Source organism: Oryctolagus cuniculus, chromosome 16 (assembly GCF_964237555.1).
Source record: "Oryctolagus cuniculus chromosome 16, mOryCun1.1, whole genome shotgun sequence".
Lineage (NCBI taxonomy): Eukaryota > Metazoa > Chordata > Mammalia > Lagomorpha > Leporidae > Oryctolagus > Oryctolagus cuniculus.
Genome location: NC_091447.1, coordinates 20,569,358 through 20,594,994, shown reverse-complemented (window position 1 = coordinate 20,594,994; position 25,637 = coordinate 20,569,358). Strand labels below are relative to the sequence as shown.

The window sequence follows — 25,637 nt, the reverse complement described above, 5'->3', positions numbered from 1 at the left end:
TTTTATTAAGCTAAATGTCCCAAAGAAAGCAATTAAACCGTTTCTTTTCTTTCTATTTTATTTACTGAAAATATTTTTACTGAGAAGAATTGTAAACATTGAAAGAAAGGTTTGAGTCACTGATCAGTCTTCATCCTGATCCATTCCTACCAGAGGCGGCGTCTGCCACTGCGAGGTCCGCGATTTCCCTCAGGTCTGACCTCCTGATGACAGCTGAGTCATTGGTATTTGGATGTTTTCAGTAGTGGTCCAGGTGGGCTCAAGGATCACAGCCTGCGTATCTCAGCCAGGTAGCATTTTGCAGCTGGGCCAAATGTTGGATCTCGCTTTTCAAGTGAGGACACCGAAACCCAGAATCAAAAAGCAACTTTCCCAGTCTTCTGTCCCTTCCACGTCCACTCTGAGGTTAAATTCCAGGGCCCCTGGCGTGCAGCCCAGTGTTTTCCCACTTCATAGGCGTCCCCACCACTGGAATGGCGGCCCTGCAGCAGCACACTGGGGCTGGGAGAACCAGGGCCTGCGTGCGCATCTGCCATAATTAGAGCAGGCCTGAGAAATAACAGACACCACATCCACCGTTAGCTCCGAATCACACCCGTGGGACCACCTCCCCCAGACCAAGCACATTAGCTTAGTGGACAGTGAGGCCAGATGCATGCAGCAGTAAGAAAAGGCACAGCCTCTCCGGAGCTTCTGCAGAACTTGGCTGAAATGAGCAGAGAGAACGTGGTGGTGGAGTGCAGGGCAGGGCAGGGCCTGAGCACAGCGCATCGTCTGTGTTACGGTTGGAGCTTGGAGGAGAGCTGGCAGACAAACTGGAAGGAGACCGTGGGTCTTGATGAACCAAGGCGTGTGTGTTGCCTTGTCTATGGGGGCAGCCATCGCAGGCTGATGAGTGCGTTTTCAGAGCTCTTCTTGGGGAAGTTTAACTGGCAACCACGGGGTGTATTCAGGGTACAGAGACTGTGGAACTAGAGGGTCACGTTAGGAGCTTGATGGGAAGATGGTTCTCCGTCTCTTCCAAGAGACCACCTTCTTCATGCCTGATTCCAAGCTCCTGAAACAGAGGTTGAGGGAATGGGTGTTGGAATGTCCCAGCCGTGAGGACCAATCCCCTGAGAGATGCTCTTTGCCCTGTGTCTGTCCAGGTATAAAGGCTGCATGTCCACAGGGAGCGCATCACATGCTGGCATCCCCGGGACTCTCCTGTCCCAGAGGAAGCACTGCCAGGCCCCTCAACACAAGCCCTACACCAAGACAGGCACCTTGACCCTGCCACAGGTTTGGCCTGTGGAGCCCTCAGCCCTTGGTCTGCCACACTGTCCTCAAGGACTTCTCCCAGCGTCCTGGCTTCCAACAGAAACCAGACCTTCGACAGGAGATCACATCCAGAGAAACCCAGGGGCAGGTGCACTGCTGCCTCGAAGCATGGCTGCTGGGCCTAGTCGCCCCTTGCTGGAGGCCATCTGGTTGGTGAGAGGAAGGGCCCGTGCAGTCAGACAAGCCTGCCTGCCTTGAATCTCAGTGTTCCCACTCACTGGCTGTGGGCTGGGTACTGGTTCTGCAGACTCTGAGTGAGAACAGTCACTTCACTGGGTGTGGAGAAGGTCCAGGAGATGCTGAGGAGAGCGACCAAGTCCTGAGCACTTGTGAGGCCTCCGGCTGGGGTCTGCCACACACTGCCATGGAATCCTGGTAGCTGTCCCCCTAGCTCAGAGTATTGCCTGCTTTATAAATGAGGGAACAGACGCTTCCCCCGAGAAACGTGCTTAAGGTTTCAAGTAGTGAAGTGTCAGAGTTGACAACCCAGAGCTAGATCTTTCCAGTGCACCAAGGCGGGGGGGGGGGGGGGTTGGTGGTCTTTGAGTACCCATGAGGGCTGTAGATGGGAAGGGTTGGACACTGCAGGCCTCATCCAGGCTACTTGCCTGCACTTGGGGTGAGTATGCATGTGGTGGTAGCAGCAGGGAGTGGTGCAGTGGTGGTGGGCACTTCCAGCCACTGCAGAATACCTTGTTCCCTATAGGCAGGAGGAGGCCTACCGGAAGCAGGAGGGTGCAGGAAGCACAGGATGCGGATGGGAAGCAGTGACAGCCACAGCTTCCTCCTTGTGCTTTGCTAAAACTTGCATCAACTTTGTGTCTTTGGCTGCACCCAACTTAGAAATGGAGGAAAGGACAGCTGGGGCAGGCTTTCTCGTTTCTGCAGGGAGCTAGCCACCTGCCTTTCTTGGATTTCCTGCTGATAAAAGTAATTTTCTCAGAATCTTAAACAACTTAGCACTATGAATAATTTCTGAAGGAACTCACAGTTCCAGAAAGTCCTTCAGCAAGTTCTCGATTGGAGGGAGCAAAAGCAATAAATGACTTCTGCATTTGACCAGTTCAGAGGGGATTTTAAAAGTAGCAAATGGAGGAAAGTAACTTAAATAAATGGGAGACAGTGGTTACCAAATACAGTTTGTTCCCTGGCTTTCTTACAAAAATCGATAAGCCAGGTCTTCATCACTGCCCGCCCTTGGCCTTCTGCGAGGAGGCATGTCCTGGTGTCATGGGTTAGGCGTCTCCATCTTCCCAGCCTGGGGGAAGCTCTTCTGCCTGTGGACAGGAATCAGACTGAGGGCAGAGCACCAGAGCACCAGCAGGCAAACCACACTGCTGCCTGCGGTCGGAGAGCTTCCTCCTGGCAGCCACAGGCTGGGTTCTCCCAGAGCAGGCACTGAGGCGGAGTGTGGGGTGCAAGTTGTTTGGTCGGGGATCACCACCTATAAAAGGAAGGAGCAGGACGCAGGACCAGACCAAGGCAGGGATAGAGCGTGACGCAGGCCACGAGGGCCTGGCAGGGAGCTCTGGAGAGAGCAGTGTCCACCCGTGACCCCATGCTGGGCCAAGATAGTCAGAGGTTCCTGCTCCCACCTCACCCAGGCACCGGATGTGGGCTGCTCCAGGAAGGGCGTCTGGTAAAAGCAGCTCTCTGCAGAGGGCAGGCCCTGCCTGCTGGCTGCACTCCCCACAATTGGGCAGCACACTCGTTCTGAAAGAGGAGGCTAACGAGGCAGCTCCACGTCCACCTGAAAGGCCACCCAGACAGCATACTTGCCAGCCCTCAGTGCAGCCGGTCAGCCTACAACCACTCGGACCGTCGGTCCTCCTCTGTTTGCTTACTTGCCTAAGCGCTCAGTGTAATTGTGTCTTATAATTGCATTAGAAAGAGGGATCAGGCCTTAGTTTTCAACTCCTATGAAGGTTCCAAGACAGGAATAACAGATCTTCCAGGAAAAAGAGTGAAGAATTGTAAATATTTCTCTTTTTCAGTTATTTATTGTAGAATAACAAATGGCTCCAAAACCTAGGGGCTTAAAGTAGCAATTTATTATTCCTCAGTGATGTGGGCTGAATGGGCTCAGCTGGGAGGCCCTGCTTCCTGCGGGGTAGGCTGAGGTCGCACACGCAGCTGCGTTCAGCTGGGAGTCTGGCTGAAGCGGGGACATCCACAGTGATCTCGCCCCAACCCTCTCTCCCGACGTCTCTCCTGTGCTTTCCTGGCCTGGACTTCTTCACAGCACTTGTCCCCCAGATGAAGAACTGAAAGATGCCAGTCCTTTTGACATCTCAAAGATTATTTCCATTGCATTCTTCAGGCAAATCACGGAGCAAGGCTAACTTCCTTTTGATGGGAAGAATGACAGAGCGTGCGGTACCATCGCTAACCCTCTGCTTTTTTCTGAGCCAGTGCATCTCAGCTCTTGCAGGTACAGGGGTCTGGGCCAGCTCTCCAGACCTCCTGCTTTCACTGGTCTGGGGTAGAACTGGGTGTTGGGATTTAACTCAGGGGATTCCACCGTGCAGCCAGTTTGGGACGCCTTGCTTGGTGCGGACATGCCACCATCTCACAGGAACCTCGTGTGGCTTCTGTGTGGATGAACTTCCACTCTGATTCCTAAAGGATGCTCTGAATCCTGGCCTATTTTAGTTCCAGGCCAACCAGAAATTAGAGACCATAGTTTTACTCTTAACAAACCAGTCCCTGGTGGATCTGCAGGGCACATTCAGAAGTGTGTCTTCTCATCTGTGGAGTCTCCTGGTGTGGCCTTGGTTCTCTGACATCTCAGTCAAAACCTTAAGCTAAGTTTTAGTTCTCAGCTTCTGCCATGCATTGTAGGTTTACAAGGGGTCTTTGTTCTCTCAAATCACTGATAGACCATTGGTAATTTAGACTTGAAGAAAAAGTCTTTTATTTAGCCAAGGCATTGGCTTCCTTTTCCCAGCAGAGTTTTGTGTTAAAATTTTGTCGTCCTGGCATGCACTGTACTTAGCGGTGCATCCGTGTCACCTCCCAACAAGAAAGTGACCACAACAAGCGGTGCCTGTTTTAAACACCATTCAGAGTGGGTTTCCCAGCAGTGGTGGGTTCCACCAGCCACTGCAAATTCGTTTCTGGATATTTATTGTTAATCAGATTCCGCAGTGGGTTGATTTCATCCAATGTCAAAGCAAAGAAAGAGTGTAATGTTTCAGATAGTGGAGCCTTATCTTGGGCAGACTTAGCATTTCCATTAGATAATTGTTAGGTGGTTGAATAATGGGGTGTCTGTGGTTAGACTCAAGGCATAGTGGACTTAGAAGGAAAGAGATTGCATCTTTACTTTTATGACCTCTGACTGAAATTGCATTTCTTTGCATCAAGAATTATAAAATTTAACCTTTTCTTCCATTATATAGGGACAGATCACAATGGCATTAGCAGTGCCTTTGACTTTGTCCCCAGAAGAAAATAAGAGATATTTTAATATCTTACATGAAACATTTTTATGCTCATCGCTCCTTTAAAATTATAGTGGTTTTCAGACCTCCTGGTTGCTTTTACTGAGTTAATATCCACGTGTGTGTGTTGCTGTGTTACAAGTTTGTATTTTACTATTTTGATGCTTCATTACATTAGCTTTCTTGGTACTGTGATGTATATGCACATGTGTGTGTGTGTGTTTATCATGTAGTTTAAAACATTATTGTGAGAAAGTATCCATAGGTTGCACCAGACAGCCACAGGGGACTATAGAGAAAAAAAAAAAAAAGATTAGGAGCCTGCACATTAGACGACCTGATTGTTGAAAATAGTGCATGAACTCTCCCACCAGAATCCACACACTGAGGAGCTGTAAGCTGAGCTGTCAAGTAAGCCTGAATTTTGTCCCTTGCATATTACCTTGGGGATTCTAACGACTTCCCTTGTCAGCTGTTCAAGTGCCACAACATAGGGATTAAGAGGATGGACCTGGGCTTAGGTCCCTGCTCCGGCACCCACTGTCTGACCTTGAGCAAGTTAGTTCTCCAAGAGGCTCCACACCTGGGAAGTGGGGATAATTTCATCGCATGTTCTCATGGGATAATTCCTTATTAGGATTAATAGAGACGATGCTTACAGATTTCTCAGCCTCCTCCCTGGCACCTGGTGGGTGCATGATCAGTGTTCAATTCCTGCTGCCTGTGAACTTCTCAGTGCATTAATCTATTTCCAGGACAAGGAGCCCTCCCTCTGTTCCTAGAGAGAGAATTTAAGGCGCAGTCTTATTTATCAGTTTGGCCTGAAACTACTGCATTGGTATCTAATTTTAAAAGTATTGTATCAGGGAGTCTGTCTCCTCGAGAGCCAGAAGTAGCCGAGGTGGCTGGGGAGGTGTCCTGATCATGGGAGGTCACAGTGGCTGGGTCGTGGGGTGCTTCCTAAGCTCTGACTCTCCTGGAGTTGCCAGTGATCTGAAGCAGCCCTGTTGACGACAAACAGCACATCCAGCCTCTTCCCCACCGAGCGAGGAATCAGGGAAAAGGAAAACTTGGGAGCTTAAAGAGTAAGAAACAAGCGATCAAAATGAAACAGAAAACTAAATATTTGGCAGCTTAACTGGTTCTCTGCTGTCCAGCAATGAGATGTGGGTATTTATTTTTGGTCCTAGTATTTATTTTTTTAGATAGCAACCGGAGTCCTGGGATGAGATTCTGGCACCAGCTCTGTCTTCCTGGAGCTGCTGGCCAGAGGGAGACTTCCCGCTTTGGCTGCTGTTTCTCTGCAGTTGCTTCTGCACGTCCTCCCCACTTACTGGGTGGGACACAGGACCCAGCTCACCCTCTCAGCACTGCACAGTGCATGCTAAATTTTTTCAAGATTCACTTCTGTGAGTCGGGCATCAGGAGATGTTTCCGTTTTATTAAATTAAATGTTGGATACATAACAAAGGGTATGTGCAGTGTCAGTGTAGGCTAAAACAAACTAGGATAAATGACTATGCCCAGCAGTCACCAGTTGAAGAAATGCGGCATGGCCAGCAGCCAGCTCGTCCTTCCCAGTCCCACCCCCAACCCCGTTGTCCCTGGAGGGAAACCACTAGCCTGCAGCTTGTTTTATCAAGCCCCTCCTTTTTTTCTTTATTAATAATTTTACTACAAATACATAAGCCACATTTTGCTTCTCATGTTGTTTTTTTTTTTTTTAATTTTTTTGACAGAGTGGACAGTGAGAGAGAGAGAGAGAGAGAAAGGTCTTCCTTTGCCGTTGGTTCACCCTCCAATGGCTGCCGCGGCCGGCGCACCGCGCTGATCCAAAGCCAGGAGCCAAGTACTTCTCCTGCTCTCCCATGTGGGTGCAGGGCCCAAGGACTCACTGCACTCCCTGGCCACAGGCCCTGGCCACAGCAGAGAGCTGGCCTGGAAGAGGGGCAACCGGGACAGAATCCGGCACCCTGACCAGGACTAGAACCTGGTGTGCCGGCGCCGCAAGGCGGAGGATTAGCCTAGTGAGCCGCGGCGCTGGCTTTTTTTTTTTCTTTCATGTTTCATTTTATGCCAAAGCAATTATTCTCCACACGTGTGCTGTTGAACACCGTGAGACTGACCAGGTCGAAATGCTCAGCGGTGCCGCACAGCATTCCATTCGGTGTTTCTCTTGTCCTTCCATCCGCTGCTGATGGCGATTCGGGGCTTTCCAAATGTTTTCTACGACCCATAGTGCTGCTCTGCAGCCTTGCCTGAATCTCCCCGTGCTTGTGTCAGTTTCACTAGTTTATGTGAACATGTTTTCCAAAGTGATGGAACTCCGACTCCCGCCGGGGGCAGGTCAGAGCTTTGTTGACTGCACTATCTCAGTAAACGCCTGGGCTTGTCTCGGGCCGACTTCCACCTGGGCCTGCTCACCTGGAGGGAAGTGTAGCGCTCGTCCCCACAGCTGACATTCGGATTTTGTGTTCTCTTTCTCTCCCTCTCTGGCTACCATAAAGTGAAAGGACCCCAGCGTCCACACCGAGTGAGGGGGCAGCAGACACCTCATTTCCGAGTTCCCACGATGTTTGCTTGGTTAGATGCATTTTTCTTCCTGGATATCGTGTGCCAGATTCAGCCACCAAACTGCCCAGCTTTTTCAAAGATCAGAAGTGTATTCCTTTGGCACCATTTCCCTTCGGCTCTGACAGTGGCTCAGTAATAATAAGAGCAACTAATGAAGTTGACAGGCCTTGCACTTGCAGGAAGATCTGAATCTTTTCCTGACAAAATTCCACTACTTCCATTGCTTTTCCACTGCAGCAACCGGAACAAGGAGTCATTTAGGCAATTTCTTTGCTGTGAGCCTTCCCGGAAAATTAGGAACAGTAATTAGTAGATATTACTCACCCCAGCTCCTTTGCTAGTGTTTCTCACATCTGCTTTCTAGTATCCTTGCTGGCCTGATTTCATTCCTTTCCTGGTGCTTGGCCTAGAAACCGCGAGCAACTGCTTAAGCAGAAAAACACTGCATTCATGCAAACCAGTAAAAATAGTGCAGGGGTCTGGGACATTAAAAAGGGGGTGGGGAGGGCTATACCACATGGTATGTTCCAAAGGGAAGTTTTTGCCTTGTGAGGATTTAAAGGCCTAAAATGTAGATACTCAAGAGCACTGGATGTGTTTTAAGTTTTGTTGCTGTGCCCTTTAAATTCGTCTGCCTTTCCCAGGAGCCTCCTGAGTTGATGGTAGCTAGCCTCCTCTCATCAGCCCACCCCTTCCTTGTTGAAAACTCCTCACCAGCTCCCAGAACTGTGGGGGGTCAAGTGCATGGACTGAGTGACTTGAACCTTCCTCTGCTTCCTTTCCCAGCTGGTCTTCCCCCTTCCCATCCTGATTAGAATGCTGAGAAACAAGACACAGTACGTGGGGCCAGTGCTGTGGCACTGATTAACCATCAGCTTGTGATACCAGCATCCCTGATAGGTTGGAATCCTAGCTACCCTGCTCCCCATCCAGTTTCCTGCTAATGCCCCTGGGAAAACAAAGGATGATGGTCCAAGGACTTGGGTCCCTGCCACCTCTGCGAGACCCGGATGGAGTTTTTGGCTCCTGGTTTCAGCCTGGCCAAGCCCTGGGTGTGTTGTGGCCATTTGGGTAGTGAGCCAAAGTGGAAGATTCCTCTCTCTCTCTCCTTCTCCATCATTCTGCCTTTCAATTAAATAAATAAATCAATAAATCCTTTTTTAAGAAAAAAACAATTTTTATTCTTCACTCAGCAAAAATTTTGAAATCATGCATAATTTGTTCATAATGTACTTTTTCCATGAACTTGCGAACAGCCCTGTGCTACATGGAGGCTGGGTTGTTTAACTCTTTAATCGCCTTCCTCCCCTCCTGGTCGCTGAGCTCCTGCAGGCCCAGCCCTCAGCACGGTTTCTGGCCTTGGGCCAGCGCTCAGTGAGTTACCCTCACGTTGACCTGGACGGCATCCCTCCACACCTCTCCTGAAGTCTCTGGGTGAGAATTTGCTTAAAATGTGTTTTTCGTGTATTTCTTTGAGAGGCACAGAGTCAGACACAGAGCTGCCTTCTGCTGGTTAACTCCCCAAATGCCCACAGTGGTGAGGGCGCAGGGGACAAAGGCAGGAGCCAGGAACTCAATCCAGGTCTCCCATGTGGATGACAGGACCCAGCACTGCTGCCTCCCTGGGTCTGCATTAGCAGGAAGCTGGAGTCAGGAGCTGGGAGATCAAATGGTCATGCTAAATGCCTGGTCGTGTGTGTGTATGTGTGTGTATGTGTGTGCATGTATGTGTGCCTGTGTGTACGTGTATGTGTGTGTGTATGTGTGTTTGCTACCACTCTCAAGGATGGTGTGCTTACTCATGAGTTGTGGCCAACAAAGTGTCTTCCAGGAAACAGAGTAGCCATGCTGGGATAATGATTGTTCAGAACAGTTCCCTTCATGCTAAAGAATGCATTGTTTGTCAGCTAAAGGCTGTTTCCTTCCTGGGTTACATGCAAACAGAAAGGAGACATATTCTGGGCCAGGAATTTATGGCAGGAGTTGGAGAAGCTTCACTATCTCAGGGCCAGCGAGAGCATCCTCTCCTTGAAAAGAACTACATTTCTTCTTTTCCCTCCCCTTTGCTTAAAAAAGCCACGCAGCTTGCTTCCTGAAAACAAAGGAAGTAATAAACAATAGCAACTCCCAATTTTACTCTGATTACTTGCCAAGAGTCTTCTGTTCATGTGGTTCTATTTCATTAGAAAGAGCCAATTAACATAAGAAGAATGCTTCTAAATTAAGCTACCCAAATAGGCACTTAGTTAATACTCTGGGAGCTAATTTATTGTATCATGTAAAATATAAATTGGCTAGCAGAGCTATGTATCGAGTTAGAAGAGCTAGGCAACGATGCATAATTTTCTCTTAGCTGTTGAGTAGCTTTTAATAATTATTGAAATTTAACAGACAGCCATTTCATTAAATGGAAGGTGAATAAATACTGAGAAGTCTAAAATGTAAAGTATTATCCCCACGTGGAGAGTGAGTTTTAAAAATTAATGATATTTCAGGAACAAAGGGAGATGTGGGATTTGCTTTTAAACAGCAGCTTCTCGGTTTTTTGCTTTTTTAAAAGTTGAAGTGTAATCAAAGACTCCCAAAAATCACTCGCAGGAATGTTAAACAAAGACAAAAAGTAAACAGGGCGGAGAATGGAGTAGGGTGGAGGCATGCGCAGTGGGAGGGAACAAGACAAAGTCGTGTGGAGGTGTTGCCGCGGCCAGCCAGACTGAGGCCTTGTGTTTACCTCGCACAGACTGGGACATCACATTAAGCCCCCGTGTGCCTTCTTTTACTTCAACTCATGGCATCCTGAAAGTGTCGTGCCCCTTGCCGTGCTCTGAATCCCGGATTGTGGAACCTGGGGACACGTAGGCATCGTGGGTCCCTTACACTGATGGTCTCAGGAGCCCCCAGCTGAGTCCAGACACCTTGTGCAGCCTGGAGTTGTCCAGCACAGAGCAGCTCTGGGGCATCGCCAGCACTCTGATGCAGATACAGGCGTCCCACGCAGGTAGTGGCATAGTCGGGACTTTTATTATTGCCAATTACATTAGGAGAGACAGGAATGGAAGCAGGCAGCAGACCTTCCCCGCCTTGCTGCAAGTACTTAAACCTGGCCCCTCCGATTTCCTGAGCCAGAGATTCAGAGAATTCTGGGCCTCATGGTTCACCTATGTGAGTCAAGGTTTTCTTGGGTTTACCTTGGGAAAGAGGAAGAGTGCCAGAATGTGTTATTTTCCCCGGGGAGCCACAATGTCTGAGAACCAGTGGGCTGAGGGCAGACTGGCTTTGAGAGAGGGGTGCTGATTGTGGAGTGCTCTCCAGTTCCCACTGTGTGAATACCCGCACCATGCCGACTGCAAGCTACTGATCTGACATCACTGAGTGCGGAGTGGAGTAGCAGTTTGTGCTGATGGAGCGTATTACCACTAGAATCCTCCTGCGTGGCTGTGCGTGGGAAGTAGCATTTCAGCAGGTTCCCTGTTCAGCCGGGACTCAGACGCGAGCTCCAAGTCCCCAGAGCATGCCTGGCAGAGAGCATTCTCTGCTCGCACCTCTGCCTTCTCCTCCCCCCACTCTCATTCTGTCCTCCAGCAGAAAACTGCAAATGCAGATCATAAAGCTAGATAGTGAGTGAGCGTAAAGAAAGAGCTGGATGTGCATTTTATCCTTTTGTGGATATCGAATATAAAAGCTGGACATGGAATGAGCGAATGAGGAAGGGACGTTTCGATTACTTTTTAATTGCCTCAAATCTCATGTTGTAAAGTGGGTCCCTAAAAAGGAAAAAAAGACAGAAGAGCTTCTTGCCATTGTGCTGAGACAAGTGAGGTCTTGCCTGCCCGCCATCTCCGTCAGGAGAAGCGGGTGCTTGGCGTCCTGTGCAGTGATGGGGGGAGGGAGGGAGGGAGAGAGGATGTTGGCAGGCTGAAGGGAGAAAACTTGCTGTAGACACAGCTGAGTGTCTTGATGGAGATTTGATCTCACAGTCAAGCTGCTTTCCCACTTTAATTGGGACTTTTCCCATGGGAAGGAAGGATTCACAATATGGAAATCAAAGCCTGGAGGAGAAATGCTTCCCCTTCTGCAGAATGTATTACACTCTTTTGTTTTCTGGAAAGCTAGGGAATGAACGTCATGTTTGCCAGTGTCGTAACTTCTGCTCTTACCTCCACTCCTTCGAGTGAAAAAATACCCGTGTGCCCTTAAGAACTCAGATAATGATAACAGAGTGGCTGGTTGAAAGCTGCTTATTATTCATTAAATAAAAGTTAAAAAAAAAAAAAAGAAAGCTGCTTATTTCTCTGTAACAGCATGTGATGCACTGAGTGCCATGTAGCATTTTGTGTGCAGTGTCTCTGTGCATCCTTAGAGAAGGTTAAATGTTCTTGGAGTGATCCTCCCTTCCAGTTTGTCGGATTTTTTTTTTACTTTTAGCACAAAAAGTCCCATTTTGAGAAACTCCTTGGCCCCGGGCAAACTGGGACAACTGGTCACCCTAATTCATTCTCTTTCTCTTTTACAAATGAGGAAACAAAGGCAGTTAAGTCACTATGCCAGTCACAGAGCTGCACTCAAATCCAGATGTGCATACTATCAGCCATGGAGCCAGCTCACTGCCTGCTCTGTGTGCTGTTAGCCTTCCGCTGATCTCAGTGACCAAGGGAGGGCGAGCTTCTCACCTTAGCCGTTCATCCCAGCCTGGCCAAAGTCAGCAGATTCTTGGAGTTGACAGAGAGAAAATGTTTCCTGACTTTTTTTATTAGACTTTCATAGCACCTCTCAGATATCCCCTGTGTGTCTCTCTTAGGAGAAGTGTAGTGCTTGACCACAGGATGTCTTCCAACTTGAATTTCACTGATTGACAGAAGTCTGTTTTTCACATCAAGCAGATTGGCTTGGATGCAGTTTGGCCCCTGAACTGATGCAGAAGTTGAAACCCCCAGGTCTTCTGTTAATGGTAGTAAGGGGGGCAGAAACATAATCCAACTGTGGTGTTAAGAGGTAGGGCTTTGGAGAAATGACCAAACTGAGTTGAGTCACTAGGGTGGAGCCTGCAGGATTGAATTCTGCTGGCTTACTAAGGGTAGGGACAGAGACTCCACTGTGTAGTGTCTCTCGCCAGGAGATAAGGCTTCTGCAACTTGTACCTGCAGAACCATGAGCCAAATAAACTTCTTTTCTTTAGTTAGCCTGCCTCAGATATATTGTTATAGTAACAAAAAACATAGTAATTTCTTTTGCATCTACTGTCATTCCTTTATGTATCCCATCAATCCTTTGGGAGTTATAAAGCTACCTCCTGTACCACTGTAACTGGCAAATGCTACATTATCATCTTTCCTTCTAGTGTTTACCTAGAGATTGACATACACCAGAATTTAGGAAAGTCAACTTTGAATTAGTCCATTCATTAATTTTCCAGATACGCAAATGTACCTTACAATATATTAATTCAACTTAGGCTACCTTAGTGCAAATGTCTTTTTTAAAATTTCTACATAGTTCAAATTCCCAAAGACAGGAGTATTATTGAAATTCATTATTTTTGCTCACATATGCAAATTCTTGTTGTTTTTCCATGTTTACATTAGGGAAAGCAACTGTCCTTCTGTTTGAAGAGCAACATGTAATGTTTCTCATTGTACAGACCTTCAGGCAAAAGCCTTTTTCGGTTTCTTGTTTCCCTGAAAATATCCCCATGAGCTCTTCACTTCGGCTGAAATTCCAAGCTGGCAATTATTTTCTTCAAAACTTCTCCTTTCTGTCTTCCGGCTTTCAGTGTTTCTGCTGACCGAGTTGGCCTTCTTGCTTCCTGAAGGCACGCAGAATACTGTTTCTTTTCCTGTGACAGCGTTTGCTGTTTTCTCTTTGGTTTCAGCTGTAAATTATTATGTGACTAGATGTGCTTATTTTCTTTGGGTTCATAGGACTTCCTAAAACTGTGGTTTGATGACTTTTATTTGTTTTGGAAATATTTCATTCCAAATGTTGTGTTTCTTTATCTCCATTCCTCCCTTATCATTTTATTCTGGGACAACTAAGCAGCTAAATGTTTTGCAGTCTCATGTCCTTCTTTTCTATAGTTCCCATACCTTTGTTCTCCATGGCTCAGTCTGGATATTTTCTACTGACTACCTTCCAGTTCATATGTTCTTTCTTCTACTGTGTCTAATCTACACTTAAAATATTTGTTGAGTTATTAATTTCAATAAAAAATGGTAAATAACCTTTCAGTTTTAGAATTTCTATTTGATTCTCTTTATGCGTATTCTAATTCTTGGGGGAATTCTCTGTTTTACCTACTTCTTGAATGTTTCCTCCATGGTTACTTAACGATCTATACCTGATAACTCGAAAATCTGAATCACTTGTGTTTCCTTCTAGGGCCACTACTACAGTTCCCCACCTTGGTTTTTCAGTCATTTGATCTTGTCTTTTGAGCATGCTCACAAAATTGTATTGAGCGCTGGACTTAATGTAGTCAAAAGTATGAAAAAACATGTTATCTTTCCTCAAAGAGGATTTAATTGTTTCTACATGGTAGGTAGAGGAAAGGCAACTCACTCTGCTTGATGCGGTTAGGAACTCAGTTTGATTTGGTGCTGGTGAGGGCCAATGCAGTTCCAGTTTTTTCATTACTTTTGGGCATTGCCTTGCATCTACCAAAAAGCCATCTCTCCTTGCCAGGCCCACAACTACAAATTTGATTTTTCTTTGGGGGTGTTAATTTGTTTCCTTTCTTGGTCTCAAGTACCATTAGACAACTAAATTTACGCCTCCTTTCCATTGTTTTATCTGTCACTTTTTGCTTGACTTCTTGACCAGAGAAGCTTAGAAACTGGTGGATTTTCCAAAGGGAAGAGCAGCAATAATGTCAGGCCCCCTTCTTGCCCTCCAATCCCTTTAAACAACATTCTGTTCTTTTTAATTCAGCTTCAGTTTTTGCACGTTGGAGTAGGGTTGGTTTGATAGATGCAATGCATGTCATAGTCAGATACAGACATCCTGAATTACAGTCTTGTTGCAACTGATTGGGTGAGATAGGAAGCCCTTGTGGGGTGCTGCCAAGTACGACAGGTGTGTCTGGACTGCTGTAGGTTGTAGACCACTGCAGTGGTTACATCTGGGTCTCCTCTTTTCTCCTCCTCCTATTAGGTATTCAATCGCTACACCCCACAGCTATGGTGGGAACCTCAAAGATAGTTTTCCCTGAGCGTTGTTGGAACAACTTCAAGCCTTAATCTTGCTTTGTCTTTGTTTTTGTATTTTCTTAAAGTGGTTGGCCTCGGTCTTTGTTGGAAGGTAACTGCTAACAAGCGAAGTACCTTTTCTTTTAAATATATTTGTGTTGCTGGGTGTATTATTTTATTTAGACTTATAATAATTAGTATTTGAAAGATAAAAGGTAAGATTTTGAAAACATGGAGTGACATGAAAACAGTAAAAGAACCTCCGTGGAAATTGGAAGCTACAGCACGTGTGCTTCTTTTGAGTGTGTGCCTCGTTCTGTAGTGGAAATCAGGAACCATAAACCACGAGAAAAAAGGAAGCGTAACTATCCTACAGGTTTGAGATCCCAAACTTGCATCTCTCCTGTTCTCTTTCTTTCCTTTCCTGGTCAATAATGGTACCACCCTTTAGAAATCTGCTCACGTTGGAAGTCTGAATGGGGTGGATCTCTCATTTAATGTTGAGATCTGGTTAATCTGGTTAATTAACTGCACCCCAGCCTCTTCTCCTTGCCCTTCTCACCCTCCCTCCTGTGAGCCTGCCTTATCTCCAGCTGAGCCCGGAGACTTCATTCTCCTCCTTGCCCTAGTATCACTCCCTTCCAAATCAGCCTCCTCATTAGGTATTAAGTAATTCTGCCGCAATGCGCATCCGAACATGTCACTGCCCGGCTTACAAACCCGCAGGATATACCGAGAATAGGCGGATCCGTGGAGCCAGAAAACAGATTGCAGTTGCCGGAGGCTGCGGGGGAGAGGCCCGTGGGCAGTGATCACTAACAGGCATGAATTTCCTTTGGGGGCTGGCAGCATTCTCAGCCAGATAGTGGTGATGGCTGCACAGTGCTGGCAGTGTGCTGGGTGCCACTGAGTCACACGCTGAAGTAGTCAAGGCCGGATGTTTGTCTCCACTTCAGATGCCAGCTGGGGCGCCCGTGTCACCACTTGGAGTGCCTGGGTTTGAGACCCAGCTCTGCTCCGGATTCTAGCTTCGTGTTAATGTGCATCCTGGGAGGCAGCAGGTGATGGCTCAAATATTTGGGTCCCTGACACCCATATGAGGGACTTGGATTCCTGGCTCATGGCTGCAGCCCAGCCCAACCCTGGCTGTCATTGGCATTTGAGGGTAAACCAGTGAATGGGAGTGCTGGCGCTCTGTCTCTCTCTTCTTCCTCTCCCACTCCCCCCACCTTTCAAATAAACAAATAGATAAATAATAGCTAAAATGGTAATTTTATGTCAAGTGTATTTCAACACAATAAAATATCACAATAAAATAAAACCGTACAGGGTTTGATCTGCTCAGGCCTGTGTGTCACATGGGGCACCTCATGGTCCCACACTAGGGTTTGCCCAACCCTCGCTGATGTTCCCTCCTGCCCTTCATGAATGAGACCCCTACAGACTGCTACACATGCGTGCCATCCTGTGCCCCCTGCAAATGCACACATGGTTTCCCGTGTCTGTCAGGCACACCTCTACCCTGCTCCCACCCCCCTTTGTCCAATGATCTACTCCCTCAAGAACTCCCAAAACACCCCCTTGACACACTTATAAGGGCACTTGAAAAAGTTCATGGAAAATAGAATTGAAAGATAAGCTTACTTAGATGCAAAAAAAAAAAAAAAAAAGTTTGCAATCCCTGCTACAAGGGGCCTTGAACAGCTCATGACAGTTGCACATTCTGAGAAGACTCAGTGGATTCCATGCACGCATACATGTATGAGACATCTCGCCCATCAGCAACCCCATGGGAGCCCCTGAAGGGCGTAACGGGAACCTGTGCTGCCAAGTCTGAGTGTCTCTATCTAAGGAGAATCGCACTGTTTTCCACAACATCGAGCGGACCGAGCCTGTGACGTATTAGGATCACCTTTCCGAGCCCGTGACATGTTAGTGACCCCTGGAACATCTGGAACATATGAGTGCAGACTTCACCTCTGGCACGGAGGCTCCAAAGTGCAGATGCTGGTGAGGGGATTGTCTCTGTCCGGGAGCCTGGAGATCCGCCGCGTCCACTCCCACATGCGGCCACGGCCCTGCCACGTTTTGTGACACACCTCTGAAAGCCGCCTGTGCCCTGACGTGTGAGGGGTGAGGCGTGGCTCCAAACGAGAGTGGTTATTTCTCAGTACTCAGAAATTTGTTTTGTGAGGTAAATGTCGGTCAGGTTGTGTGGACTGGCTTGAGAACTCCGAGAGTTTTGTGGCACGTGAAGAGGCCTTTGCTCTTCAATGAGACTTTGTTCCCAGGCTTTTTTTTTTTTTTTACTTAATATTTTATGTATTCCTTTTGAGACAGTTTTTTTATGTTTGTAATTTACCTTCTTGTCAAAAGCTTAACACTCCACTACAAAAGGAGTTCAAAAATAAAAAGGAAAAAGACCATAGTTAAGCAGGAACACCAGCAAGGGCTGTAACAATAATGAAATATAAAGATGTTCAACTTCACTCCTATAAATTTTAAAATAGTCAGAAACCATTGAAACTGTTGTACTATGTATTTGTTCAGCCAGGATTTAAAACCAAGTTTAGCATTTGCAGTAAGGCCTGCAGGCATTTGTTTACTTGTTTTTGTTTTTGTTCTTGTGATTTTTAAAATTTTAGCTCCCGCATATAAGGGAGAACGTGCTTTTCCGTGTCTGGCTTCTTTCACTCAACCTGGCGTCCTGTTCCAACCGTTGTGTTGCAAATGGTAGTATTTCACCCTTTCTTATAGCTGAATATTCCTATACATAATAATAATATTCAATAATATATAACAATAATACACATGTGCACACCCACCATATTTTCTTTATCCATTCATCTGATGATGGACATCTTGGTTGATTCCTTATTTTGGCTGTTGTGAACTGTGGTGCTACAAACAGGGCGGTGTGGATACCTCCTTGCTCCAGTGTGTTCATATCTTTTGGGCATACACCCAGCAGTGGGATTGCTGGATCATATGGCTGATGTCACTGGTGGCAAAGAAACTGGACCAGGTCAGCAAGTCAAGGGCAGTGAGAGTTCTAACTCCTGTCTCCCTTTAGCTGTCCCTCTCCACTTGATAGTCAAGGACACAGAAGGTGTCGGGGGGAGACTTTGGGGGGTTAAATATTAGGAGACAGCAGGAGGAAATGAAGCAGGGTGAGCTCACGAGTAGGTGTTAATGCAAATTCCTACTTTTATTTTCCCTTAATGTAATTGAGAATTCCCTGGTTTGCCATGAAATAGAAAAAAAATTTCTAAACAATGGTTCTCAACGAGCAGGCTTTGGAGCAACAGTGTGTGCATCCCTTGGTGGTGTCAGATATGCGGACTCTTTGGCCCTGTCCCAGAACTTCCAACTTGGAAAGCCTGGGAGTGTGGTCCCACAGTCTGTTTTAATAAGCTCAGATATCTTGTTGTAGATTCACGTTTGAAAACCACTGTTACTAAATAGGTTTTATGTGAATGTAGGAACACTGGATGTTCCAGGTCATTGGGTTGATTCAGGCATTTTGATTCTGGATTTGGAATAGGGACTGTCATTGGAGGAATAGTGATGATGACTGATGTTATCGGATTCCCAGGCCAGGCAGTGTATCAAGTGTTCCATGTAAATTACTCCACTAAATCCTCGTGACACCCAGGAGGGACTCGTGCCTCCAGGAGGTCTTTGCAGTGTACAGGGAAGGAAATGGAGGCTCAGAGAGGCCAAGTTAGTAGCCCAGGATCACGCAGCCTGCTCCGCCTCTCACCGTGCTCCTGCCCGCCGACACCGAGCGCCCCGGGAGACGCCCTGTGCTCTCCTGCATTAGCTGCAGCCCTGGCTCTGCACGCAGGGCGACGCTGAGCTCTTGGGGGTTCAGTTTGTTGCTGTTCCGGACCATTGCTGCCAAGCTCGCTTCTGGTCGAAGCAGCTGGGCTCCGTCACACAGCCGACTTTGTTCAGTGTCCTCAGCTGATCTGTAGTGACACAGAAATCACTGGACGGATTCCTGCCAAGGCTGGAGATTTGGACGAGAGTCTGAGGCAGCACACTAGTGAGGGGCTGTGAGGCAGCAAAAGTTGCTGTCTGGAATCACAAGAAGGGGCTCTTGTCACACGCGGGTGCACTCCAAGTCTCTGGCAGGACCTGGCACACTGGGCTCCCAGCAGCAAGCCTGGACACGGTGGCGGAGGGGCCCCGCCGTCACAGCTAGGAGGCACAGATGAGCCCCGATGTCCTGCTGTGCACTGCGAAGGTTCCCTGTGCCTAGGAAAGGGATAGGGCAGCCCTCCCTCACAGCGGGCGCACAGGGCTGTGGAGAGCTGGATAAGAGTGTTGTGTGACGAGGCCGGGAGGCTCCGCTCAGAGGGAAGGGATTCCTGTGCGAGTGCTGTGACTTGATTAAAGCACTGGCCTTTGTCCTAGAAGTCAGGGTTCTGCCTAGTTGTCTCGCTGAACAATGGTGCGACTTGCACAAGTCACCTAATAGCTCCACAAAGCTCAGTCACCGCACAGCCCCCGTGAGTGGTGCTGTCTGCCCAGCGAGGGCGGCTGGGCACTGCAAGGTGCCGCTGAGTAATGTTGCTCTCCCTGGGCTCACAGCAAGGCTGTGGGAGGTAGCAGCTGTTGGGGCTGGGTTTTTCACATAACAGCATTGCACAGATATATTTGTGTATTTTTTTATCTGCGTCACCTCCCTTCAGATTGAGGCAGGCACGAGAACGCGGCCCCTTGAAGGTGACCGCGATTGCTGTGTGGGGTTCGGCAGTGAGAAGTCACTGAAGGCCGCCCCCGTACGCTTGCGTTTCCTCACTTCATGCACTCCTGTGCGTTCTTCCCATCGGAAGAGATTCTCAGGCCACACCGACCTCGCTCGCAGGTGGCCCGCACCTCCCGCTCCCCAACACGCGGTCTCAACCCGTGCCCTTCTGGCACTGAATCCCTGTCCTCTCTGGGGAAGGCTGTTCACTGTGCCAGTCCCCTTTTTGTCCCCTCAGAGCCTAGCTCAAGGAAGATCCTTACGGTGATTTGAATTCATCACAACGAGAGATGTTTCAACTTGACAAGGGGCCAGCATTGTAGTGTAACGGGCTAAGACACTGCCTGCGACACCAGCATCCCATATGGGTGCTGGTTCGAGTCCAGGCTGCTCCACTTCCAATCCAGCTCTCTGCTTGGGCCCCTGCACCCATGTGGGAGACCCTGAAAAAGCTCCTGGCTCTTAGCATCCCCCCAGCCCAGTGCTGGCCATTGTGGCCTTTTTTGGGGGGGGGGGGGCAAATCAGCAGATGGAAGATCTGTCACTCCTTCTCTGAAACTCTCCTTTTCAGAAGAATAAATCTGTTAAAAAAAAGATCTATCCAAAGCATGACAGTCAGCACGAGGAGGTAAAATATGTTCTGTTTCTCGTATAAGCCTTAAGCACACACTCATCTGAGTCCGAGCTTTCCATTCGTTTAGCATAGCATGTCCTTGTTTTTCTAATGTGCTTCTGCTTTTCTTCTCCAAGGTCATTGTGCGAGGTGGAGGACACATCTTACCCTATGACCAGCCTCTGAGGGCGTTCGACATGATCAACCGCTTCATCTTCGGAAGGGGGTGGGCTCCTTACAACTCATGAACTGCTTCCCTCAATCAGAATGTCAGAAGTGGTTGCCTTTGAAAGAAAAACTTTAAAAACTGGAGAAGTCATATAAAAAAAGAAAATTACCCTTTGATAGCTTCAAGATTTTCTCATCAATAAAAATTGCTTCTTGAAAGAAGTGGGGCTTTTCTTCTAGGGTGAGATGGTTGATTACAAGAGAATTACATGATTCACTTAGAGAACAGAAGAAGGGATACTGGGATTCAGACAGATGAGTGAATGAGACTTGGGGGTCATAAGCAGGAATTTTTAAAAAAGATTTATTTTATTTGAAAGACAGAATTAGAGATCTTCCATCTGCTGGTTCACTCCCTAAATGGCCACAATGGGCAGTCTGAAGCCAGGAGCTTCATCTGGGTTGACCATGTGTGGATACAGGGGCCCAAACACCTGAGCCATCTTCTGCTGCTTTCCCAGGTGCATTTTCAAGGAGCTGGATCAGAAGTGGGGGAGCTGGGACTTGAACCAGCACACATATGTGATGCCAGCGTTGTAGGTAGTAGCTTAACATGCTGTGCCACAATGCCCCTGTAAGTAGGGGTTTTTAATTCCTCCTAAGATAAGTGAAAAGTTCAGTAAGTAAATAAAGTTATGACAATGTCTTGTTCTGTATTCTGTAGGTAACAGAAGGGTTACTGAACATGGGAAGGTGCCTGGTAGATATCATTGGATAATATTGGATAGATATATTGGCTAATTATCATGACAAGGGAATAGGTGACATTGTAATAGTTATGGAGGGGTCGGCGCCATGGTGCAGTAGGTTAACCCTCTGCCTGCGGCGCCAGCATCCCATGTGGGTACCAGTTTGAGTCCTGGCTGCTCCTCTTCCAATCCAGCTCTCTGCTGTGGCCTGGGAAAGCAGTGAAGGATGACCTGGGTGCTTGGGCCCCTGCACCCACATGGGAGACCAGGAGGAAGCACCTGGCTCCTGGCTTTGGATCGGTGCAGCTCTGGCCATTGCTACCATTTGGGGAGTGGGCCAGTGGATGGAAGACCTCTCTCTCTGTCTCTCCTTCTCACTGTCTGCAACTCTACCTCTCATGTAAATAAATAAGTAGAATCTTTTTTAAAAATAGTTATGGAGAAGAGATTTTCAAATATATAAAATCTTAATATGAAAGCTTGGAATTCTTTGAAATAAATCATATGCATAAAAGTAAAAACTTATATATAAAAATATATGATAAGCATAGAATCTTGTTTAGAGAACAGATTTTATCTTTGCCTTTTTCTTTCGTTGCGTCTGTTGATTGATTTGAGATATAGCTATTTATCAAGCAGCCTGCAATTCACGTTAGTTGTAAGAATCACTTTTAATTTGGGTTTTACATTCTCTACTTCTTTTCACCATATAAAATAACTTTATGTAATGTTGGAATATAAAAATAATTTGTCCAACTCAGGTCCACACCCTAGCCGATCTTTCCTGTGTGTGGATCATACGTTCATTCTGTGAAATTCTACATCACTTCCGTCTCATGGTACCCATCTCTGCATCGGCTCCCTGGAGAATTAATTCAATAAGTCAAAGCCTTTTCTGCTGCAAACATTGAGTTTGTTCTTCTAATTTCTCATTTTGTGCCTGATTCCCTTCAGGTTTGCACTGTTCTTTTTTTTTTTAAATATATATTGTTCATCTCACCCATGTCCTAGAAACCATCAAATCAAACATCCCAATCAAAAGCAGGTTTCAGTTATTGCAGAGAACTGTTGCTGGAGGTTGCAAAACCCGTTCCTGTAGCCCCAGCTGCAGGTTAAATTCACTGCAAATGTGGTGGAAAGGCACCGACTGTGGCTGGCAGCCCCGGGATTCCGCCCAACATGGGCCACATGAGCACTGGATGGTGTCCGGTAAGTCACTCCTCCATACCCACTTCCCAGAGAGTGAAAGAAGGTAGCCCAGGGGAGATTTCCAAGCTTCCTTCCAGCTCACAAGAGGACCTGTTTCACAAGGATGCCGAGAATGGTGGTGGAGTCAGTCTCCCTCTTCAGGGATTTCAGATTTGCAAGTGCAGCCTCTCACTGAAAATTGTAATCCCAGCATGCACGCTCCCAGCTGAAACTGAAAAAACCCACTCTGCCTTCCCCTTTTAGCTCAGACAGTGAACAAGTGCCCTTTTTGAGGTCTGTTTGGTGCCCTGTGTTTTTGCATTTTGGTGCCTTCTGTTACTAATTTCGCTGTTTAAAATGGTTCGGAGCGTAGTGCTGAAGTGCTGCCTGGTGACCCTAAATACGAGAAGGCAGCCATGTGACATAGGCAGTGTGAGCGTAAGGTAAGCCTTGTTCAGGCACTAGTGATAGGGCGCCTGGCCCTGAGTTCAGTGTGAACGAATCAACACTATCATTCATAAGGTGCTAAGAAACAGAAAACAAGGTTATGTGCTACTAATCAGTTGACCAGGAACGTAATCCTCCCATCGCCCTGGGAGCCCTGGGTGCCCTGGGTCAGAATTTGCTGACTTAGTATTGCAGAGCTGTTAGAGAACGCAAGTGTAGTGAACCAAGAGAATCGGCCGTGTATGTGCGGCACCAGCATAGGGGCTGGCACAAAGGAGGTCACAGGTTTCATCTTCGTCATCTTCTGCTCCAGGTGCTAGGACGATGGGGGAGTGTTGAGGCGTGAGGATACCAAGGTGCCTGGCCTTCTGTGGTCAACCCCAGCCAGCTCATTGGTGAGACAAATTCATGGAGATGGAGTCGGGCAGATATCTTACTTTTAAAGAAGGGCAAGGAGGGTAGTTCAGAGACTGAAGCAAAACAAGCTTTCGAGCCGGTGCCGCGGCTCAATAGGCTAATCCTCCGCCTAGCGGCGCTGGCACACCGGGTTCTAGTCCCGGTCGGGGCGCTGGATTCTGTCCCGGTTGCCCCTCTTGCAGGTCAGCTCTCTGCTGTGGCCAGGGAGTGCAGTGGAGGATGGCCCAGGTGCTTGGGCCCTGCACCCCATGGGAGACCAGGAGAAGCACCTGGCTCCTAGCTTCAGATCAGTGCGGTGTGCCGACTGCAATGCACTGGCTGCGGTGGCCATTGGAGGGTGAACCAACGGCAAAGGAAGACCTTTCTCTCTGTCTCTCTCTCGCACTGTCCACTCTGCCTGTTAAAAAAAAAAAAAAAAAAAAAAGCTTTCAAGTTGAACTGGAGACAGTCCTTTGTGTAGAGAGCATCCAAGAGGGGTACACAGTCTTCAGGGAATGTTCGAGACAACCCATTCCTGTCTAGGGAGAAAGCACTAGCACATCTCTCTATTGTTTCATTTCAAAATGAGAGCACAACCAAGCTTTCCTAACACACAGGGCAGGATTCTCCCAATGCTCGCCTTCCCCAGGTGTGAGGCGGGCAGACATGTCAGTTGGCTGCCACTGCTGTCAGCACACAGCACCAGCAAAGAGGAGGTGTGGGCTGGGGGGTATCCAAGGTAACAGCTCCTCCCTGATCTGGGGATTGCAATTTACATTCGGGTAGGATGTGATTCATGTAATTAATGTCATAAAAACAAAGCCATCAATAGTTGGCTGTTTCTACCACCGCTGAAATTTGGTGGGTAATGACCAAGTACATCTCACACCGCACTGGTTACCTCTTTGCAGTGTACTTGAAAGAGTTGCGGGGCCTGTGAATGAGTCACACGTTCCTTGTCCTTGCAGATTTGCTGCCGTAAGTGGCCCCGGGGAGTCACCTAGCAGATACCTATTTAGAAGTAAACGCACAATGTCTTTTCAGGGTAGAATTGGTACTTGTACAATTAGAAAGTTAACTTCATTTTAAAAGAACCCATCAATGGCAAGAACATTTTGAAAACAGATGTTCTGAAATGATTCCATCTTACCATATTCACATTATAAAAACAAAAACCCTTCAAGCCCAAGAACATTTCAGCAAAAGTCTTGGCACAGAGATAGATAGAACTGAAAGATGAGTCTTGGGAATTAGCAAAGCACATTTTCTGAGACACTTCTCCCATTCGGATCCACGTATCCCCGTGAAGAGTCTGTCTCAGCTCTGGTGGACTTTGAAACCAAGCATTAATATAAACTACATACAACCGCACACTTCAGTGTTTATCTCAAAAGGGTAACTCAAGGGTTTTCAAAAATGACAAAGCACATTCAACATATGGAACCTATTAAAGACATTGAAAGCAATATTTTAGAAAGCAAAATATTTTGTACCACAAAAATCAAATGCAGGGAGTTGCATCTGGCACAGCAGTTAAGTCACTGCTTGGAAGTGTCTGGTTTGAGCCCTGCCTCCTCTGCTTTCCAATTCAACTTCCAGCCAGTGTGCGCCTTGGGAGGCAGCAGATAATGGCTCGAGTAGGTGGGACCCTGCCAGCTGAGTCACAGCTCATCGGCTTCCGATCCAGCTCCCTGCTAACACACATGGGAAGCAGTGGGTGATGGCTTGAGTACTTGACTTGCTGCCATTCACATAGGAGACCTGGATGGAGTTCCTGGCTCCTGGCTTCAGCCTGTCCCAGCCCCAGCTGTTGTAGCCATTTGGGAATGAATCAGTAGATGGAAGATCTCTGTCTCTGTCACCCTGTCCTTTCAAATAAGTAACTAAATAAATCTTAAGAAAAAAAAAAGATACCAACACCCCATAACAGAGTGTGTGGTTTTTTTTTTTTTTTTTTTAAAGATTTTATTTATTTGAGAGGTAGAGTTACAGACATTGAGAGGGAAAGACTCCAGGTTTCCCATGCCAGTGCAGGGGCCCAAGGACTTGGGCCATCTTCTACTGCTTTCCCAGGTCATAGCCAAGAGCTGGATCAGAAGAGGAGCAGCTGGGACTCGAACCAGCGCCCATATGGGATGCCGGCACCACAGGCAGAGGATTAACCTGTTGTGCCACAGTGCTGGCCCCGAGTGTGTGGTTTTGATGCTGTGCTTTGGCTCCTGAATCCACCTTCCCGCCAGTGCAGACCCTGGGAGGCAGTGGTGATAGCTTGAATAATCAGATTCCTGCTACCGTGTGGGAGACCTCGATTGAGGTTCCAAGTCTCAGTGTTTGCCTGGCATAGCTCCAGCCACTGTGGGCATTTAGGGAGTGGACCAGCACATGGCAGCTCTTTTTTGTTTCTCTTTCTCTCTGGCTATCAAATGAAAAACAAATGCAGTTTTAAAAATCGTGTTATTTTAAATTGAATCTTTATGTTAACCTTTTGCAGTTTCAACTTGAATTAAAACTTCATAATGTGAGTGTCCTTGGTATAGTAGAAGCATGATTATAAATGAGGAAATAATTATATGTATTTTGGGGATGCCTTCAAAGTTTTTAAACGATAAGGGTTGACAGCAAAAAGGTTTGGAAGCCACTTTCTGAAAGGACAGAAGAAGATCTGATTTAAAAGTAGCCTTAACCACCCTGACTTCATGGGCACAAGCAGCCTCACATATCCCAGACATCAGCCCAGCACTGCCACAACCCTGGCCACAGCCACTGGCACCCACGCACTTGTTCTGGGGCCCTGACACACCTGCT

General features: G+C 47.3%; 1 protein-coding gene across 8 annotated transcripts in view; it reads left to right on the top strand.

The window, feature by feature from the left end:
• The window catches only part of CPVL (carboxypeptidase vitellogenic like), a 139,489-nt gene extending 119,218 nt beyond the window's left edge, over positions 1-20,271 (top strand). For all 8 annotated transcript variants that reach the window (XM_051853265.2, XM_051853263.2, XM_008261573.4 and 5 more), the window contains one exon: positions 20,022-20,271. In XM_051853265.2, coding sequence (XP_051709225.2) covers positions 20,022-20,132 — 111 coding nt within the window. In that variant the 3' untranslated portion in view covers positions 20,133-20,271. The remainder of the gene's footprint in view (positions 1-20,021) is intronic.
• The last annotated feature ends 5,366 nt before the right edge of the window (positions 20,272-25,637 follow it).